This window comes from Lates calcarifer, unplaced genomic scaffold, assembly GCF_001640805.2.
Source record: "Lates calcarifer isolate ASB-BC8 unplaced genomic scaffold, TLL_Latcal_v3 _unitig_1632_quiver_3069, whole genome shotgun sequence".
Lineage (NCBI taxonomy): Eukaryota > Metazoa > Chordata > Actinopteri > Centropomidae > Lates > Lates calcarifer.
In genome coordinates, this window is record NW_026115661.1 from 1 (window position 1) to 22394 (window position 22394).

Consider the following 22394-nt stretch of genomic DNA (forward strand, 5'->3'; position numbering starts at 1 on the left):
ATTTTTAACCTGTCTATCCCGGCTCATCATTACTGTGGCTGCACAGGGAGACATCATATGGTTTAATATGATTCTTTTTGACATTCACAGTTTTTAGCCCGATGTCTTTAGCACTTGATATTCCAGTTAAATTTGTCCTGTTAGCTCAATGAAGTCAAACTGCAACATCAAATTAGTTTAATTTCATTTCCGTGCATTGAGATGTAAACCCAAATCCTTCACCTTAAAAACAACGGGCTAAGGCTAAAAATGTCAAAGTATCTTCTTTTTTAATGTTTTATTATAAATAATAATGGGATTTATTATGCCAGGCTATGCAAGGTGGTCAGGTGTTATAAAGTGTGTCTTAATTTAAAGAGTAAGTTGTGAATACTGATCTTTTTTCCTCCACTGTATAAAACATCCTTAAGTGTCCTTACAGGTGGGTGTTGTAACCACTAATTTGAGTGACGTTAGCCTTTAAATCTTTAAACATACCTCTGTCAAAGCTGGATCCTAATGTTACTTGTTCTATACACCAAATTTATTTTTATTTTCCTAAGGTGCCGTAAACAAACTGTCGGAAGGAGCTCTAGTTTGTCATCCCCCAACAGCAGTGTCTGAATGTCTTTACAATTTCTTTCCAGAATTTAACTTTAAGTGCTCCTTAGTTCATCCTCTTATCTCCTCAGATGTTAAATCATGTTTCTTAAGTATGTTTGTTTGTGACTGGTTGTTTACAATGAACCCAAAGAAGACTTCTGTGTTGTTTTCAGTTCTATAATCTGATTTAGGATGTGTGCTACACATTGCAAAGCCAAAAACTGACATAAACCTGTTCTGACTGTTACTGTATCCCCTTCATGCTAGTGTTACTGTATGCTGATGATGTCTTTTTATTACTGAATGAATGGAGGCAGAAGGTCATGACAGCTGTTGACTGCACCAGCAGCAGTTTGGTCTCTGTCATATGACGGTATTTTATCATGTGGTTGTTAATAAAAGCCAATGGCACATTTAGCAATCTGAAATGAGTGTTTTTATTGTGGTGACTTGTGTCGTTTCAGGTTGTCACGGTTTGCGCAAACGTGATATTTCAAGAATGCTTTGAGGGAATTTCTTTATATTTGGGGTATATTGGGATATTACAGGGTAATGTTAGAAAATTTGTGATGCTGCTGACTGTAATATACCTTCAATAGACTAATAGACTTTCAGCACAGATACTAAAGATGTTTTTCCACAAAATTCATTTTTCATTCAACAAATAAGACAAACTTACAAATACATCATGGAGATTATTTTGTCATCGTTAAAATAATCTTAATGTAAATACATTTTAACCACAAAACACAAGGACAAACTAAAAATTAACACAATGTACTTGGTGTCTTTCAGTATGTTTCCACACCTTGATTGGAGTCCACCTGTGTCAGTTGAGTTGATGGGTCATGATTTGGAACAGCGCACACTCACCTGTCTATATAAAGGCTCACGGCCGAACAATGCATTTTCAGAAATGAAGGAGAACTGTCTGCAGAGCTCAGGAGGCAGGGTTGTGTTGATGCACAGATCTGGAGAAGGGTAACAAAAACTTTCTGCTGCACTGGGAGCACAGAGGCCTACATAATTCTTACATATGAGAAGTTTGGAACAACCGGGACTCCTTCTAAAAGTAGTTGCCCAGTCAAACTGAGCAATCAGGGGAGAAGGGCCTTGGTAAAAAGAGGTGACCAAGAACCTGATGGCCCCTCTGGCTAAGCTCCAGAGATCCTGTGGAGATGGATGAAACCTCCAGAAGGACAACCAAAAGACTTTACCAGAGGCGGACTCCAATCAAGGTGTAGGAACATGTCGAAGATAATGGCACCTGAGGTAAATTTTAAGTATCACTGTAAAGGATCTGAATACTTATGTCAATGTGATATTTCACTTTTTCCTTTTTAATAAACTTGCATAAATCTCTAAAATGTTTGGTTTGGACTTCGTCATTATGGGGTATTGTATTAATGGGAGCAGAAAACTATCACAATAAAATGTGAAAATACAGACAGGGTCTGAATACTTTCCGACTACACTCTAAAGTATATATCACTCCAAATATACAGTCATTGGTGTGACCTTTTCAGAATTTTATTTGTTTCACACTAAAATCTGTTTGTGCCTTTTTAAAAAAGACATCTACTGAGTGAGGCAGCATCAACATTAACAAATCTTTTTTTCTTATTTTGGTATTTAGAGAGGCTGCATTCAGGTTTTTGATAGACTTTAATATGATGTCTACAGAAGAAACACAATGTGTTGTTCATCTCATTTCACTTTCACAAGACATTTGATGAGAACAAGCCAGTTATTAGTATTATTAGTCACACCTGTGCTTTTCCTTCTGCGACCAGTCAAACTGACTGTGTTAAAGGGTCTCTTGTCACCACACAGCAGAAACTAAGCCAAGGGTGACACCTGGTGGTGAAACACAAGACATGAAAAAGAAATCCAAGCAAACCCAGGAGTGAAGACAATACTTTGAAAATACTCCTTTCCATTTGCTCCATCCCTGACTGGGCTCCTTTCCTCAAAGGCTGCTATGCTGAAGTTTATAGGAAAACCTAAAGGGGATATTTTTCTTTCTGATATCACAATACAGGACAACACCATGATATGCTCCACCGCAGGCCATACGTACGCAAAATAAACTACAGGAGGACATGAATATCTCAAAGCAAGATCATTAACAGCGCCAACATTTTCTGTGAACAGTGTTTTCTGTACCACGGGCTGATATTTTTGGATCCTGACTGCAGTGATGAAAGGACTAGGCCAACACATCAGCCTAGCAGGATGTCTTTTTGGGTGGTAATCATCCAGTCCAGTCTGAACTGGTTCCCCCCCCCCCATCTTCCTGTTTTCAATATCAGCTGCACCCATTCAGACCATGTCGTTTCCTGCTTCCTTCACAGATCTTGCAAGTTTACTGATGGGTACAACTGACATGTCAAGCCCCTTTCAATACATATCAGAGAGTGAATGTGAGGAAATGCAGCTCAGTTTTGGGTGTGTATCAGTTTCCTTGCATGAGGAAATGAAACTATTTGACATTCACTGTCTCTGAGAAGTGAAATGGCGCAGCAAATAATTAAGATGGAGCAGGAAAAATTCAGCTGTGTGATCTGTCTGGATCTACTGAAGAATCCGGTGACTATTCCCTGTGGACACAACTACTGTAGGAACTGTATTAACAGTCACTGGGATGAAGAGGATCAAAGGAACATTTACAGCTGTCCTCAGTGCAGACAGACGTTCAGACCGAGGCCTGTCCTGGTGAAAAACACCATGTTGGCAGATTTAGTGGAGGAACTGAAGAAGACTGGACTCCAAGCTGCTCCAGCTGATCATTGCTACGCCGGACCTGGAGATGTGGCCTGTGATTTCTGCACTGGGAGAAAACTGAAAGCTCTGAAGTCCTGTCTGCAGTGTCTGGTCTCTTACTGTGAGCAGCACCTCCAGCCTCACTATGAATCTCCTGCCTTTAAACAACACAAATTGGTCGATCCCTCCAAGAGGCTTCAGGAGAACGTCTGTACTCGTCACAAAGAGGCAAAGAAGATTTTCTGCCGCACTGATCAACAGTGTATCTGTTATCTCTGCTCCATGGATGAACACAGAGGCCACAACACAGTCTCTGCTGAAGCAGAAATGACTCAGAAGCAGAGAGAGCTCGAGGCGAGTCGACAGAAAATAAAACAGAGAATTCAGAAAAAAGAGAAAGATGTGAAGGAGCTTCAGCAGGAGGTGAAAGCTATGAATCGCTCTGCTGATAAAGCTGTGGAGGACAGTGAGAAGATCTTTACTGAGCTGATTCAACTCATTGAGAAAGGAAGCTCTGATGTGAAGCAGCAGATCAGATCCCATCAGAAAAGTGAAGAGAAACGAGTCAAAGAGCTTCAGGAGAAGCTGCAGCAGGAGATCACTGAGCTGAAGAGGAAAGACACCGAGCTGGAGAAACTCTCACACACAGAGGATCACATCCAGTTTCTACAGAATTACATCTCACTGTCAAATGTCATTGATTCTTCAGAGTCACCCAGCCTCAATAAGCAACCTCTGATGATGCCCACCTTTGAAGACATGATGGCTGCTGCGTCAGAGGTCAGATATGAACTACAGGACAGTTATGTGCACATGAAAGCTCAAAGCCCTTTACTACAGACTACAGACTTATTCAGCTTCAACATCCGACCTGTTGGGCGGTTTGAGGATGTGACAGTAGCTGTGTCCCAGGTCAAAGTTAAAGTACAGGTCATTATTAATGAGCTATTGACTGGCATGAATGTTTTACTGCCACAGCCAGTGTCCAAAGCTGAATTCTTCCAATATTCACAACATCTCACGTTACAAACAGGAAACAGAGGGCTGTTATTATCTAAAGGGAACAGAAAGGTAGAGGTGAAACAATCACCAGTTCACAGACAGAATATCTTCAGGCAGTACGCGTCTACAGGTTCAGGTCTCTTCTGCAGTTTTCAGGCGTGGAGTAGAGAGAGTTTGACTGGACGTAGTTACTGGGAGGTGGTTTGGAGGGGGAGCACAGTTTCAATAGCAGTCACATACAAGCAGGGAGCAGGATATGGAGGTGAATTTGGGAGCAACAACGAGTCTTGGGCATTATATTGTTCTAATAATCATTATGAATTCAGACATAACAACATCAGCACCTCCATCTCAGATCCACAATCCTCCAGAGTAGGAGTGCACCTGGATCACAGAGCAGGTATTCTGTCCTTCTACAGCGTCTCTGAAACCTTGACTCTCCTCCACAGAGTCCAGACCACATTCACTCAGCCTCTCTATGCTGGACTTGGGGTTGATCATGGATCTTCAGCTGAGCTCGTATAGACAGGAATCATTAGATGGATGGGTGTGTTTTTGTAGCTTCCAACTGACGACCTGATAAACTGTGTAGGAACACTGTGTTGTATCTTTGCTTTGCTCTTCATGTAGCTTACTCTACTTTTTTTTTTTTTTTGAGACAATTGCTGTAATCATATCAAAATCATAGTAATCAAGTTAATATCAAGTAATTTCACACGGAGCATGCTCTAGACTCATAACTACACTTAAACCCCAGGTCTGAGTGGTAATTGCTTCTGTTAAAACACTGTTTAAAGTATGAACCAGTACACGCTATATGTATATTGCAGATGTCACCAGTCTCATATCAGGATTTAACGATTGTATATGAACAAAATTATTCAATAAAGTTGTTTTTTTTCCTCCAAGAAGTGTTCTTCATTTTGTTTAAGCTACTTGAACCAGCCCATAGCTGCCACACAGTGCAAACTAAGCCAAGGGCGACACCTGGTGGTGAAACATGAGACATGAAAAAGAAATCCAAACAAACCCAGGAGTGAAGACAATACTTCTTTCTTTACACGCTGCAAAGACAAATTTCAAAGGAAAATCTCAGGAAATAGAAAACATAAAGGGGATATTTTGCTTTTTGATATCACAAGTACTTTGAGAATAAAAAACAGCTGTGATGTTTTCAGGATCAGATTGGCTGAGACATGCACCAAGTTACACTCCACTATAGGTCCTACATATATCAATAAAACTTGGAGTATGTTAATATCTCAAAGCCAGGTCATTAACAGCGCCAATGTCAACCTAAAATGTGATAATCTGAGCAGGATAAGTTTAAGGTTGTGTGGCAGGATGTACTGAAAAAACACACTGACTTGCTCGATAACCCCCTCCCTCATGCTTTCAATCTCAGTCACACCCATTCAGACCATGTTTCCTGCCTCCTCCACAGATCTGCAAGTTTACTGATGGGTACAACCAACATGTCGTGCAGTGCAACTGATCTCAAGCCCCATTCAACAATTAACAGTGAGGAAATGCAGCTCAGTTTTGGTGTGGATCAGTTTCCTTTCATGAGAAAATGAAACTGTTTGGTGAAATGGCGCAGCGAGGAGTTCAGCTGGACCAGGACAAACTCTGCTGTTCAATCTGTCTGGATTTACTGAAGGATCCAGTGAGTATTCCCTGTGGACACAGCTACTGTATGAACTGCATTAAAAGTCACTGGGATGAAGAGGATCAGAGAGTCCACAGCTGTCCTCAGTGCAGACAGACGTTCAGACCGAGGCCTGTCCTGGTGAAAAACACCATGTTGGCAGATTTAGTGGAGGAACTGAAGAAGACTGGACTCCAAGCTGCTCCAGCTGATCACTGCTACGCCGGACCTGGAGATGTGGCCTGTGATTTCTGCACTGGGAGAAAACTGAAAGCTCTGAAGTCCTGTCTGCAGTGTCTGGTCTCTTACTGTGAGCAGCACCTCCAGCCTCACTATGAATCTCCTGCCTTTAAAAAACACAAACTGGTCAAACCCTCCAGGAGGGTTCAGGAGAACGTCTGCAGTTGTCATGATGAGGTGATGAAGATTTTCTGTCGCACTGATCAACAGTGTATCTGTTATCTCTGCTCCATGGATGAACATAGAGGCCACAACACAGTCTCTGCTGCAGCAGAAATGACTCAGAAGCAGAGAGAGCTCGAGGCGAGTCGAGAGAAAATAAAACAGAGAATTCAGAAAAAAGAGAAAGATGTGAAGGAGCTTCAGCAGGAGGTGAAAGCTATGAATCGCTCTGCTGATAAAGCTGTGGAGGACAGTGAGAAGATCTTTACTGAGCTGATTCAACTCATTGAGAAAGGAAGCTCTGATGTGAAGCAGCAGATCAGATCCCATCAGAAAAGTGAAGAGAAACGAGTCAAAGAGCTTCAGGAGAAGCTGCAGCAGGAGATCACTGAGCTGAGGAGGAAAGACACCGAGCTGGAGAAACTCTCACACACAGAGGATCACATCCAGTTTCTACAGAATTACATCTCACTGTCAAATCTCACTGATTCTTCAGAGTCACCCAGCCTCAATAAGCAACCTCTGATGATGCCCACCTTTGAAGACATGATGGCTGCTGCGTCAGAGGTCAGATATGAACTACAGGACAGTTATGTGCACATGAAAGCTCAAAGCCCTTTACTACAGACTACAGACTTATTCAGCTTCAACATCCGACCTGTTGGGCGGTTTGAGGATGTGACAGTAGCTGTGTCCCAGGTCAAAGTTAAAGTACAGGTCATTATTAATGAGCTATTGACTGGCATGAATGTTTTATTGCCACAGCCAGTGTCCAAAGCTGAATTCTTCCAATATTCACAACATCTCACGTTACAAACAGGAAACAGAGGGCTGTTATTATCTAAAGGGAACAGAAAGGTAGAGGTGAAACAATCACCAGTTCACAGACAGAATATCTTCAGGCAGTACGCGTCTACAGGTTCAGGTCTCTTCTGCAGTTTTCAGGCGTGGAGTAGAGAGAGTTTGACTGGACGTAGTTACTGGGAGGTGGTTTGGAGGGGGAGCACAGTTTCAGTAGCAGTCACATACAAGCAAGGAGCAGGATATGGAGGTGAATTTGGGAGCAACAACGAGTCTTGGGCATTATATTGTTCTAATAATCATTATGAATTCAGACATAACAACATCAGCACCTCCATCTCAGATCCACAATCCTCCAGAGTAGGAGTGCACCTGGATCACAGAGCAGGTATTCTGTCCTTCTACAGCGTCTCTGAAACCTTGACTCTCCTCCACAGAGTCCAGACCACATTCACTCAGCCTCTCTATGCTGGACTTGGGGTTGATCATGGATCTTCAGCTGAGCTCGTATAGACAGGAATCATTAGATGGATGGGTGTGTTTTTGTAGCTTCCAACTGACGACCTGATAAACTGTGTAGGAACACTGTGTTGTATCTTTGCTTTGCTCTTCATGTAGCTTACTCTACTTCTTTTTTTTTTTTTTTGAGACAATTGCTGTAACTGTAACCTTTATTAAAACTTCAAAATCATAGTAATCAAGTTAATATCAAGTAATTTCACACGGAGCATGCTCTAGACTCATAACTACACTTAAACCCCAGGTCTGAGCGGTAATTTTTGCTTCTGTTAAAACACTGTTTAAAGTATGAACCAGTACACGCTATATGTATATTGCAGATGTCACCAGTCTCATATCAGGATTTAACGATTGTATATGAACAAAATTATTCAATAAAGTTGTTTTTTTTTCCTCCAAGAAGTGTTCTTCATTTTGTTTAAGCTACTTGAACCAGCCCATAGCTGCCACACAGTGCAAACTAAGCCAAGGGCGACACCTGGTGGTGAAACATGAGACATGAAAAAGAAATCCAAACAAACCCAGGAGTGAAGACAATACTTCTTTCTTTACACGCTGCAAAGACAAATTTCAAAGGAAAATCTCAGGAAATAGAAAACATAAAGGGGATATTTTGCTTTTTGATATCACAAGTACTTTGAGAATAAAAAAACAGCTGTGATGTTTTCAGGATCAGATTGGCTGAGACATGCACCAAGTTACACTCCACTATAGGTCCTACATATATCAATAAAACTTGGAGTATGTTAATATCTCAAAGCCAGGTCATTAACAGCGCCAATGTCAACCTAAAATGTGATAATCTGAGCAGGATAAGTTTAAGGTTGTGTGGCAGGATGTACTGAAAAAACACACTGACTTGCTCGATAACCCCCTCCCTCATGCTTTCAATCTCAGTCACACCCATTCAGACCATGTTTCCTGCCTCCTCCACAGATCTGCAAGTTTACTGATGGGTACAACCAACATGTCGTGCAGTGCAACTGATCTCAAGCCCCATTCAACAATTAACAGTGAGGAAATGCAGCTCAGTTTTGGTGTGGATCAGTTTCCTTTCATGAGAAAATGAAACTGTTTGGTGAAATGGCGCAGCGAGGAGTTCAGCTGGACCAGGACAAACTCTGCTGTTCAATCTGTCTGGATTTACTGAAGGATCCAGTGAGTATTCCCTGTGGACACAGCTACTGTATGAACTGCATTAAAAGTCACTGGGATGAAGAGGATCAGAGAGTCCACAGCTGTCCTCAGTGCAGACAGACGTTCAGACCGAGGCCTGTCCTGGTGAAAAACACCATGTTGGCAGATTTAGTGGAGGAACTGAAGAAGACTGGACTCCAAGCTGCTCCAGCTGATCACTGCTACGCCGGACCTGGAGATGTGGCCTGTGATTTCTGCACTGGGAGAAAACTGAAAGCTCTGAAGTCCTGTCTGCAGTGTCTGGTCTCTTACTGTGAGCAGCACCTCCAGCCTCACTATGAATCTCCTGCCTTTAAAAAACACAAACTGGTCAAACCCCTCCAGGAGGGTTCAGGAGAACGTCTGCAGTTGTCATGATGAGGTGATGAAGATTTTCTGTCGCACTGATCAACAGTGTATCTGTTATCTCTGCTCCATGGATGAACATAGAGGCCACAACACAGTCTCTGCTGCAGCAGAAATGACTGAGAAACAGAGAGAGATTGAGGTGAGTCGAGAAAAAATCCAGCAGAAAATCCAGGACAGAGAGAAAGATGTGACGGTGCTTCAGCAGGAGGTGGAAGCTATCAATCGCTCTGCTGATAAAGCTGTGGAGGACAGTGAGAAGATCTTTACTGAGCTGATTCAACTCATTGAGAAAGGAAGCTCTGATGTGAAGCAGCAGATCAGATCCCAACAAGAAACTGAAGTGAGTCGAGTCAAAGAGCTTCAGGAGAAACTGGGCAAAGAGATCACTGAGCTGAGGAGGAAAGACACTGAACTGAAGAAGCTCTCACACACAGAGGATCACATCCAGTTTCTACAGAGTTACATCTCACTGTCAAATCTTAGTGAAGCTACAGACTCATCCAGTGTCAATATCCCACCTGTGCAGTGCTTTGATGGTGTGACTACAGTGGTATCAGAGCTCAGAGATAAACTACAGGACAGTCTTAATGAGCTATGGACCAAGATCCCACTGACAGTGACTGAAGTGGATCTTTTACTGCCCAAGACCAGAGCTGGATTCTTAAAATATTCACAACATATCACACTACAAACAGCAAGTTCAGAGATTCTTTTATCTAATAAGAAGAGAAGAGCAGAGACGACAAAATTTTCAGGATGCACACTAAATTTTTTTATGCAGTTAGATTCTGGACAATTACCCTGTGTCTTCTACAGTTTTCAGGCGCTGAGTAGAGAGAGTTTGACTGAACGATGTTACTGGGAGGTGGTTTGGAGGGGGTGTGCAGTCTCAGTAGCAGTCACATACATGCATACGGGAGGAGACGAATATGAAATTGGATTAGGAAACAACAACAAATCTTGGGCATTATACTGTTTTAATAATAATACTTTTGAATTCAGACATAACAACATCAAAACCTCCATCCCAGGTCCTCGGTCCTCCAAAGTAGGAGTGTACCTGGATCACAGAGCAGGTATTCTGTCCTTCTACAGTGTCTCTAAAACCATGACTCTCCTCCACAGAATCCAGACCACATTCACTCAGCCTCTCTATGCTGGACTTTGGGTTTATCATGGATCTTCAGCTGAACTCGTATAGACAGGAATTATAAGGTGGATGAGTTTGACTTTCTGTTTTGCTTCTAAAAAAGATTTGGTTTTTGTTGTGGTGTTTCTGCAACTTCCCACTGATGACCTGATAAACTGTGTAGGCACGCTGTGATCTGTCTTTGCTTTGCTGTTCATGTAGTTTAAAGACTGTTTTCTTTGTTTGTTCAACCACTGTTGTAACTGGAGCCTGTATTAAAACTTCTAAATTATATAACAGGATGTAATTAAATCAAATAGAAGAGATAACATAAAAAATCTGAATGAATCAAAATCTTTTTATTTCTGTGCACAATGTGCATTCATGATACATACAATTCACATTAAGACACAAAACTAAGGATAAATAAAAACTGTCCTGAGGCGACGATGTATTGAAAGCATTTGATGATGTGTTAAAACTATGAAACAATATACTATATATGTAGATAAAGAACTTAACCAGTCCAATACCAGGATTTACTGATTGTATGTGAACAGAATTAATCAATAAAGTTATTTTTTCCTCCAGTAAGTGTTTTTATGAGTTTATTTAAGAGACTACCAGCACTGCTACTGTTAGTATGGATATCACTTTAAGTATTATGCCTTAAATATGACATTTTTTCCATATTCAAACAGTAATTGTAGTAAGTGAATTTTCTGACTTAAATGTGAGTATGTAGAGTTAATTATGCTCTACGGTGGAGAATTAATCTAAAATATATTTATATTTGTTTACTAAAAGTACTTAAATCATCATCATAATGCTGCACCACAGGCTGATGTAATGTTTTCTTACTAAACAGAATGTATTCATGATGTAACTGAGAAAACAATTTAGTAATACATGAACAACAATTTCTAGGAGAGGTTTGGATCATATAATTTGTGCATAATGATACATTTCTTACATAATTATTAATGTTTTTGTCTCTTTCTTTCTTCATGACCTGACGGTGACTGACTAATTTTTTTCAAGCATTTTTTAAAGCAGTACCGTTTGCAGCCTCTGGGTGTCGCTGCAGGACCGTGTCTGTCTCTTTCAGCTCTGCTCTGACTGGATTCTGAGTCCAGTGTAAAAATCAGTGAGTGGTACAGCTGCTCGGACACAGGCTGGCAGTTCACACGGCTCCAAAACATCTGAACAATCACACACATTTTCTCAGATATTCCTACATCTACTGACGGTGCAGATTAAAGGTTGTTCAACACTTAATGACATTTTCCTCCCATGAAAAATCAGCTTTTTCTTCATTTCTTTTTCTTAAAACCACATTTGATGTTTATGATTTTGTGCTTGAGGACATTTTACAGATTCAGATTATATCTAACTTTCATGCCTTAACATTTTAATGTGTTTCTTCACTCTGCACAGGCTTTGGCATTTTTATTTTCTGCTCATTTACATAAAATAGAATCACATACGATACTTTCTCCCAACATTGCAGATAAAATAAGATAATGTGCATGCCACTGAATCCACAAAAACTATGTATTTGTCAATAGATAACTAAATGGTTTTCAGGGTAAACACTGACAGCAGCTGACAACAGGTTCAGTAACGAGTGGAGGTGGTAATTAAGTGACAATCAAACTCACCTGTTGACATGAAAGGTTTGTAGCAGTTCAGACAAACAAACCCTCCTTGATGAAGCCAGCAGGCATAAACACTGACTTGAACTGCTTGTATGGGGCAGGTGAACAATGAGTTCAGAGTGCTGTATCAAATAATATTCTGCTGAATGAACTATTAAGCCCTCAAAGAGTTTTCCAGGAAAATGTATGGCTTTCACTGTGAATCACGAACTTTAATGTATTGATTTGTGAACATGCACACAAATTTTAAAAGCACACATTTCAAACTAATGTATTTCAATTTACAAACCAGAGTCATGGGTAGTTTGTAAAATAGTCACGAAATTTAATCTAATAAACGTGTACATGGACACGAATTTTCAACTGTCTTTGTGACAATCACCAAAACTTTTAATATAAATCTCAATTTGTGATCTAGTGTCACAATAGTTTGTGAAATAATTACAAAATTTAACGTAATTGTTTTGTGACACAAATTTTCCTTGCACGACTTTCAAACTAATATATCTCAATTTGAAATGTAGTGTTACCGTGGTTGGTGAAAAAGTCACGAAAACAATTGTATTGATTCCTGTACATGGACATGAATATTCCATTTTTCCTGTGACACTCAGCACTAATTTTAAGCTACTTTATTTCAATTTACAATCCAGTGTCATGGCAGTGTGTGATAGTCACAAAATTTCTGTAATGTATGTTTTTTAAACTACTTTTTTTCAATTTACAACTCAGTGTCATGGTAGTTCGTGAATTTGTCGGAAAATATTCCTGTTCATGGACATGAATCCTGACAATCAGAACAACTTTCAAAACTAATCTATTTCAATTTAAAACCTAGTGTACACGTACATGGACACGAATATTTAATTTCTCCTGTGGCACAAATTTCAAGCTACTTTTAATTTACAATCCAGTCTCACGAAATTAATCACGAAATTCAGTCTATTGATATGTGTGCATGGACAAGAAATTTTGTCATGACATTCCAGTTTCAAACTAATGTGTTTAAATGTTCAACTCAGTGTTACAGTAATTTGTGAAGTAGTCACAAAACTTCTGTGATACTCAAACTTTCAAACTACTTTTTCCAATTTGCAGCTCAGTGTCATGGTCGTCCATAAAATTCTTAATGCACTCATGCCTTTACATGGACACGAATTTACGATTTGTTTCCTAACAATCAGCACAACTTTTAAATTTGCAATCCTTTGTCACCATCAGTTTCTAAAATGCTCATGAAATTTAATCTATTCATTTGTGTACCTAGACACAAGTTTTCCTTTTTATAAGTGACACTCAGCACAACTTTCAGACAAATTTATTTCAGTTTGCAACCCAGTGTCATGTTTGTGAAGTATTCATGAAATTTCTGAGTGTCATGGGTACTTTGTTAAATAGATATATACATGAATTTTAAAGTTTTTTCTTGACAATCAGCACAACCTACAAAACCAAAGTAATTCAATTTGAAACCCAGTGTCGCAGAAGTTCGTGAAAAAGTCACAAAAATCTATTGATTCATGTACATGGATGCGAATGTTGCATTTTTTCTGTGGCACACAACAAATTTCAAATACATTTATTTAAATTTGCAACCAAGTGTCATGGCAGTTGTTGAAATAGTCATGGAATTTAATCACTTTAATTACACTTAATTATGGTTGCGCTAAGGCACTTTTTACATGTTATTTAATGCTCTTTAGTCCGGTATGTCATTTAATGCTGTTTGGGGTTGATAAAGAAATAACATTGCATTATATGACATGTGAAAAGCCAAGTGGGCAACAGCGCCCTCTGCAGCCATGAGTGGTAATTAATTCTGTTGGGCTCCGAGTTGGAGTTAGAGGTTAAGGGGTTTTCATGCACAGAAAACAAAGCCTCACTGAAACCAGGCTGAATGGTGTATATTACCCATAATTCCTGGCTTCTGGAGCTGGAAGTGCTGTCGCTGTAACAAACACACCAAACTCCATTCAGAATTCTTCATATTTTCAAAGTTTCCTGGCTGGATATCAGAGATGAACACTGTTTTTTTTTTTTTTTTTTTTTTTTTTTAACTGACCTACAGTTTGGCGTTATTCTTGAAGTTGCTGGGCCTGATTCCAGCGGTTTAAGCTGCTGACTATCACTCAGTTAGAGGGAGATCGAACCTAAAAAACCTAAGTTACATAGAACAAAAACAGATGTTCAGGGAGCAAAGTGGCTCAATTCTCCCTGTTAGCAAGTCAGTGAACCATCATAGTGATTTTGCAAATATTATTTAAAAATGAAGTTATTAACGGAAAAGCAGACAGATTTAAAACCCACTAAATTTATACCTTACAAGCTCCTTGTTTCATATTAAAAACATTATTTTAACAATGTTTTTGGTCTTCAAAGCAGCCCTGCATAAATGACATCAGGCTCCATTGGGGTCCTAAAAGTTGAAATTTAATTTGATTTATCCCTACAACCAATAAAATTACTCCTGTAACGCTGCTAACAGCATGTTAAATCATCTTTTTTTTGGCCGCTATCTCTCAGTCTCTCTGTCAAATCTGCATCAGTTCCACATCAGAGGCCTCCAGGCAGACTTAGATAATGCTCTCCATATTTACAGTGGCAGGAGGATTGGGAGGTTTTTGACTAGATCCCATTTGTGTGAACCTATTAGTGCTGAGCGCTCTGAGCTCCCTCTGATACGCCTCTGAGATTAGGCAATGGTATTACTGTAAGAGGATCGACTCGCCTCGAGGTGAGGGCCGAATATACGGGGAGGGAGGAACACACACAAAGACGGGAACATGCTCACACAGATAGGACCACACACTCCCCAGAAAAAAAATCAGGACCTGGCAGTGAGAGTGGGGAAGAGATAGAGAGGAACACACACACTTCAAATGAAGAACAGGAACCAAGGAGCTGCGATGATAATGATTGTTATGACAGAGGTTCACTCCTTAAGAAATTACAGTACAAAATAAAGGTAAATTTTGTGTGCTCTGTGCATTAAAGCAAGAAGTATAAAACCACAAAATGTGGCTGTTTCTGCATCGATCATAAACTGAGCTGCAAACCTGTTTTTTTTTTTTTTTCACCTGCTCTAAAACACAAAACATGTCAGGAAAACACCTGCTTGGATACTCTTCTTCCAGTGATGGAGATGTGTGATGGCAGCCACGGTTCAGGTGGTAGAGTGGGTTGGCGGTTCAATCTCCAGCTCAAGCTACTCTTAATGGCAGACAAGCATCTTGCATGACAGCTCCACCAAAGGCAAAAATTGTAAAGCTCTTTTTGTTTTTTTGAATGAATATGTACAATATTTGTTGATGTGGAACGCATATAACCATAACCATATATTCCTTAATTGGTGTAAAAGCAAGGCTTTATATATTTATCACCTTTCTCTAACCAAGATTTACTCAAGTGCTGTACTTAAGTGCTAATTCCTGTTTCTAACTAACTTATTTTTGTTGTTTTTTTTCTGTTGTTGTTGTACCTTCTATCAGAAATACTAATATTGTTCTCACCAGTGCAACTGCAGAGATCTCAGGTTTTAAAAAGGTTGTAAACAAACCAACTAACTGTCTATAATAACAGGAAAATTCCCTCATTGTACAGTAGAAGCAGCAGTCAAAGTTAAGTCAGTCGTCTTAGTTTCATGTTCCCAGGTCTCAGTTGTCTTTATTACTGTTTGAAATTATGGATGAAACTATGAAAATAAGACCTGAGTTGTATTAAACAGGACAGATTCTTTCTTCCCTCAGTTCGTGTGAATATATGTGTGGAAGACAGCAAACCTCGGTCAGGAAGAGAGAGGTTGATGAGGAGGAAGTTGCAGCCCTCCCCCTGGCAGAGGGAGAGAGAGCGCCTCGTCATAATTTATGACTTAAAAAGCATGAATTTTTCAGCGCACAGTGGCAGAGATGGCACTTCATGTTTACGACAATCATTTCCTTAGTGAATGATTCATGTGGATGTGGTGCTTATGAATCTTTCAGAGAACAAACAGAAACACTGATGCTCAGAGCTTTGAACTCCTTCGCTAGTCGCTGCTTCAACAGGCAAACTGAGTGTCTGGGAACCGTGACGTGAGTGTGGGAACAAAGATCCTACCTGCGTTGTCCGCAGGTTCGTATTTGTCTGATTTCTTTTGTTACACCTGAAAACAAGCTTGTCCTGGGTGTTGACATCCCAGTTTCCTAATGAGTGGAAAGCACAACTGTCCGAACAATAAATGGACTTATTCATTCACCCAGATGTTTTTGCTCCTGTGTGGCCAGAAGCCTAAATCAGATACACCTGGTTGCTAGACCAGCACAAGACTTAACGAATCACAGGAATCAACCCAATTCTGGTCTAATTTCAGGTCTAGACATTGGCCCAGGGCGGATCCAGGTGCTGCTAACTGTAGCTGGAGTCTTTATTGCCCAAAACTAGGCCAAATCTGGCAGTGGTATGTGGGGCGGAGCCGTCAATAGTCCAACTGGAAGTAAGCTAACAGCAACTGCCATGGCTGTATGTTGAAGCCAACACAGGGCTAAGAAAATAGTTGTGTAACTTGAATTTTAAAGTATTTTTAACATGGAAGGGATTGCTGATATGCTAAGTTACATTAATTGCGGTCTGTTGTTTTTAATTTAGTTGTAAGTTTTTGCTATCACTACATAGCTAATGTTAGCATTAACAGCTGTTTACTTACTACACTAGAAAAAATGTTGCAAGTTCAGCATCAGTCTTTATTCCTTTACTCACTAAGCGATAAAACACAACACCAATGTTAGCTCTTCTTTACTTGTATTTCTATCACTTCTTTTCTTCCACTGAAGTTAGCATGCTAACCAGCTAGCCCTTGTCATCTTGTAATACATCTTGTCTTGTAAATGCAACACTGTCTGAAACAGCTGCTAATGCTGACATTAGCTTTGTAGTGTTAGCAAAAATGTACATATAGCATCTTTAAACATTTCATATTTGCATTTAAATGAGATATTACAGCCTTATTGCCTTTGAATCTGAGCCTGAGATGGAGGTGTTGGTGTAGCCGTGTCTTCATCCCTAAATTTTAATATTATTTATTCATGTATAAATTTATTTAGGTTTTTCCTTTTTTGTGCACCAGGTGCAGTTCCTTTATTGGCCACTGGGTGTTGCTCTAAGAAAACTCAGACTATATTGAAGTGAATGGTTCCGAAATTCCAATTTTTTTCTTCTCTCAGTCTGAATGAATAAAGGTAGTCCAGGTCAGGCTCAAGCCAAAAAGCAACACTTTTAGCTGCTGTCGTAGCCGCTGCACCACAGCTTTGCACAGATGCACCACAACTGTCAAACCAGAACAGCTCTGCGATGTTTTTGCTTCCAGCCAGTCTGTGTGACTGTACTTTCAGTTTTTCAGAGATTTGATCAGCTTGGAGCTTGGCGCTAAATATGGAACCAGGCTATTAGTGGAAGACATAAAAAAACGTTAGAAGGACCACTGTCACCCTGATATCACTGTCGCTCCTCAGCGGAACTATGTCCTCCTTTCAAAATCACATTTATCTGTTGACTGGAAGCTGCAGTCGCCTGGTGGAAATCTTTCATCTTGCCTGTGTAGTGCCCTTCAGAGGGCCCTACCGGCTGTTTGGATTTTAGCCAAGGTTACTATAGAAACACACAGAGGGAGAAGTGCAGGGAAACAGGAAAGGCTGGCTCATGCTAATGGAAAACACGCTTATTGATTCCCACAAAAAAAATACACACACATATTTTATATGAAATGTAAACATGGAAGTTTCATTTTTGTCAGTGACCTGATGAAAAATGACTGATTTAATCAAACAAAGTATTGATTGTTTAACTGATTAACTTAAGGTCTGTTCCTCAAATGTATTCTTTATTCACTCATCCTCGCACATTTAAATATAATTTGGGGTAAATAATACATCATCCTTTTGCTAACAATAAAAACAAAGGTCTAAAAATGAAATTATATTTAGTTATTTTCTTATTTGTTGTTTGTTACAACAGAGATGATCAAATTAGTTTGATGTGTGATCGAGTGACTTCATCCAATCACATCCTGACACTGGGGGTTTTGCATGTATGTGTGTGTGTGTGTGTGTGTGTGGCCTCACAGGAGCGTTATTCTCTTTGAGGTGAGTTTGATATTCATGGCAGACACCTGCACAGATCACAGCTGAAAAATTTAAATCGTGTTGACTGTGAGAGTATGGAACCAATGAACGAACGAGCAGATGAATGAATTAAACTGTTGATCAAACGTGTTAAATTAAAATGTATGTTTGATTGAAGTCAGCCACACAGAATGCACTCAACATGCATATTAAAGAAAAAAATCTGCATGAATAAATGCACACATGAGCAAGAGAGTTAATGAATGAATGGATGAACAAATGAGACAGAGTGAAGGAATGAGTAAGTAGATGTCAAATAGATGACAGCGTGTGAATAAAGAAAAAGACAATAGAAAACGTTCAGAAGTTTTGTTTGACCTGCATCAAAGTACAAATACTGTTGAACAGTTGTGCTGTTTGATGGTTAAATCCAACCTGGAAATGAAGCACTTGTCGTTTCAAACTTCTTAAGAGTTGATATGTGCAATTTGGTTGCAGGTTTGTGACATGTTCAGGGGTTGTGGCAACTAATTGTGGCAAGAATCTGACTGGAACGCCACTGAAAGATTTTTTTAGGCTAACCTAAAATATTAACATCATATACAATTTTTAAAGACAACAATTTCCTTTCTTCTTCTGAAGTTAGCATGCTAACCTGCTAACCTGTCTTGTTACTTTCTGATTGCAACTCACTGTAGCATCCAGACCTGGAAGCTTAAACCTGCAGTGTGGAACTTTTGTCCCCCTCTACTGGCAGTGAGAGTAATTACACAAACGAGGAAAAGACATTGATCACTCTCTTTTTTTTAAGACTCTAATCTACTCTGAACGCAGAGTTTCTTTTCTATCTGAAGCATCAGAAACCTTTCATAGACACATAGTCCTAACTCAAGTCCAGGTTTTCAGGACTTGTGACTCGAGTCCTTAAAACTTGGGCTTGAGCACTGACTGCATTCAGACTTGGAAGTTGGAGACTTGTTGTTTTGGCCGTAATAATTTGGCATAAGTTACTGAGATCTACATTACTACTGTAACGTTATTCAGAAGATAAAATACAGTGGGCTCAGAGTCAGGGACTCGACTCAAACTCTTTGGTGACGCAGACTCTGACTCGGACTTGAACACTGGGTCCTCAAGACTTGAGGTTTAGTGACTGGACACAACACAGGCAGCAACCACCGATGTTCAGAGTAAAGTAGTGTCCACTTCAGTGACCATCATTTGGAATAGTACACTGATTTTTATGAAGGACTCACTGGAAATGAGAATTTCCGCTTGCACTACCTTATTGCCTGTAACAGAAACCTCTGCCTGGTGACTTGACAATGAAAATGGACAGACAAGGTAAAAAGTTCTAAAACATAATTGGTTTTGGTCTTTCTTGGTTCTTTTTTATTATAATTAAAATAAAATGTGCGAATGAAACTCAAGAATGCAAGAGTATACGATAACACTGCATTATAGTTGCAGTATAAGTGTTCCCTAAAGACTAATACTTTTTCATTATGCTTTCTCTTTTATGTTCAACCCAATTCTTCACAACATTTAAACTCCCCCGGCGCTCTTCATCCCCTGAGGTTTCCTCGTTCGTTTGACTCTGAATCTCCTCCTCTCGTATTCAAACACAACTACTTTATTATCATTAAACATTTATAATATTACGTCCCATTTAGCTGGACACAGTTAGCGCGCCTGTTTTTTAGCTCACGTCGCCTCCGCTGGGACTCGGACTCTCACCCGGGCTGCGTTAGTGCCTTGCTCTGCCAATTAGGGATGGTGGATCAGTAAAATGCTTCACCCAGGGGATCAAGAAAATAAAATGAAAAGGAATAAAAAATAAAAACAAAAAAAGAGACGGGGCATGGATTTGAACCAATAAATCAAACTGATACAGGATCATTATGTTAATTTTAACCTCAGAGGGCAGTTTCACTTAGTACTGATGTAGGTGTGTGTGTGTGTGTGTGTGTGTGTGTGTTCTGCATCTATACACACAGAACACATTACTCTGCCAGCTGAGACCCAAACAATAAAAAACAACAAATAATAAAACTCTTCTCCATCTCTGCCTCGTCCCTCCAGGACAGCCAATCCCTCTCTCTCTTTTCTTTTCCTTTTCTTCCTTCTTTCTCTCTTTAAGTTTTCCTTCACCACAGATTAAACATCACTGAATTTTTAACTGTTTTGCATTTAAAGTTGCACTAATCCATTTATTTTATATCAGTAATCAATGAAATGATGTGGGTAAGGGGTTTGAAATATTTGGGCATTTATCAGTCAGTGAAAGGCCAAGGAAAACTGAAAATTGAGATGCATTATGGGAAATGTAGGCTCCAGTGTTTTGGTGCTTACAGTCAACTTGAGTTTTGATCGTTTTACTCAGTGGATTACGCCTTTAAATGCAGCTTTTACTGTATCACACTGACAAGGTGGGTGAAATCCCAATGTCAGTTAATTATAAAGAATAATCGAATACTGTACAAGTGTGTGTACAAATAACACAACTTTACCCCTTTTTGATTTCCATGTGGATTGGTTTAGGCACAAAAATCAGTTGGGTTGTGGTTGGGTTGGATTAAAACAGCAAAATGACATTTAACAGCACTAAAGGGCCTGAAACGATGGTAAAAATGTCTGATACAAATGTCCTGATGTGTCGTTAAAACGTCCAGTTGCTGGTTTTGAGCAGAGCTCTCCTGCTGCTTGTGCAACTTTTACTTTTTGCCAGAAAAGTCCCTTCGCCATCCACCAACAGCAACCTCCTCCTAATGAGTCAAAACATCGTCTTATAAAACGAAAAGGAAGTTATATGTAATCTGAAATGCATCACATGGACGTGGGAAGGATTGGCGTAACCACCTGCACATATTTTTAAAGTGTAAACTTGTATTTTTTGTTCACAGATTGAAGAGAATGGGCTGCAACTAAGTCAGAGTGGAAACACTGTTGTTTAGTTTTGTCTATAATTTATTATTTTAGTTCTTATTCATCAATCAGGAAACACAAGTTAGCATAAATTCAGAAGCTTTGATAACGACTGCACCTCGGTGTGATGACCTTAAAAAGGTTGATATGATCATTTGTGCTCAATCAGATTATTAATTAAAGCACAAAATTTAAACTAGCGACTAAATCTGATTAAACAGTGTGGAGTGTTAAATGACAGCAGGGTTTTCAGGTTTGATTTAACAATCTAATTAAATGAAAATCCTTCAAAGGACAGAAGGGAATGTAAGTGGCTAACGTGAAAAAAAAGATGTACTGAGTCATTACAAATACACAAGTATAATTTTTCCAAATAATTCAGAAATAACCTAATTAAACAAAATTGTATTATTTAAAAGGACCTCGACAGTGTAATGCTTTTGTAGACAAAGTGGTTGCCTCTTCACACTGTAATTTACTTTAATAATAATCTGTAATAAATAAATAATGTTTAGATCTTTTGCTTTCTGCTGTAGAGAAATAAAGGTCTGGTGAATTCTGGTTATATTAACGTGTTTCAACTTGTATATATTGTTTTTTTTTTTCTTTGGGATTTTCTGCTTTTTAGATGCATTAGAAGAGCGACAGGAGAGAGAGAGGGAGGGAGGAGGATATTACAGTAAACCTAATAAAGGACAAATAATATGTAAGATTTATGGTTCTCATCAATAATAACATTTCTGTTAAAAACTACCAGAAAATATGAGGCTGACAGAATAATATCAACACATATACAGTCAGCGATATCTGTTTTTTTCATTCATCTTTTGTTTCCTCTCTTCGCTCCTCCAGTTAATTTCATTAAGAGTCATATTGTTGTAGTTTTTATCATTTCGTGATGCCGCTTGTTTGAGATCCTCCTGCATGGCCCAGAATAACAGCAAAATCTTGACTTGTCACTCAAGGCTGTTTTCCTTGAGTCCTTTTTTGAAGTTTCTGCTTAAAACTCACTGTTATCTTTTGGCTTTTTCTGGAAGTTTTCTCTTCTGATGAATACGAAGAGCTTCAGCCATTGTTGCTACTTCCTCAAGACAGCCTGGATGCCACAGTGAGTTGCTATCGGAAAGTGACAAGACAGGCTGACGCTAGCTGGTTAGCATGCTAAAGTCAGTAGATGAAAAAAAGTGCAAAACATTAGCATTGCTTACCACCTTTGGTGAGTAAAGGAATGGAGTTCAATGGTGAACTCGCAGCTTTTCTCTAGACTGGTGAATAAACAGCTGCTTATGCTAACATTAGCTAAGCAGTGATAGCAAAAACTAACC

The 22394-nt window shown here is 39.4% G+C and overlaps 2 protein-coding genes and 1 pseudogene across 3 annotated transcripts; all 3 read left to right on the plus strand.

The window, feature by feature from the left end:
- The first annotated feature begins 3036 nt into the window (after positions 1 to 3036).
- On the plus strand, positions 3037 to 8119 carry LOC108889760 (E3 ubiquitin/ISG15 ligase TRIM25). Of its 2 annotated transcripts, none has more exons than XR_007809790.1 (2): positions 3037 to 5104; positions 7962 to 8119. XR_007809790.1 is itself a non-coding variant. In XM_051067380.1 (2 exons), exons 1-2 carry the CDS (start codon positions 3097 to 3099, stop codon positions 7681 to 7683), a joined length of 1077 nt encoding a protein of 358 aa, XP_050923337.1. In that variant the 5' UTR covers positions 3037 to 3096; the 3' UTR covers positions 7684 to 8119. The 2 variants fall into 2 exon arrangements, 1 of the variants encoding a protein (XP_050923337.1); XM_051067380.1 differs by having other exon boundaries at positions 3037 to 4125; positions 7636 to 8119.
- Positions 5796 to 8119, plus strand: LOC108889759 (tripartite motif-containing protein 16-like). Its single transcript, XM_018686383.2, has one exon. The coding sequence runs from the start codon at positions 5921 to 5923 to the stop codon at positions 7709 to 7711; it is 1791 nt and encodes a 596-aa protein (XP_018541899.1). The 5' UTR covers positions 5796 to 5920; the 3' UTR covers positions 7712 to 8119.
- A 131-nt stretch (positions 8120 to 8250) lies between these two features.
- On the plus strand, positions 8251 to 9845 carry LOC108889761 (E3 ubiquitin/ISG15 ligase TRIM25-like; annotated as a pseudogene).
- The last annotated feature ends 12549 nt before the right edge of the window (positions 9846 to 22394 follow it).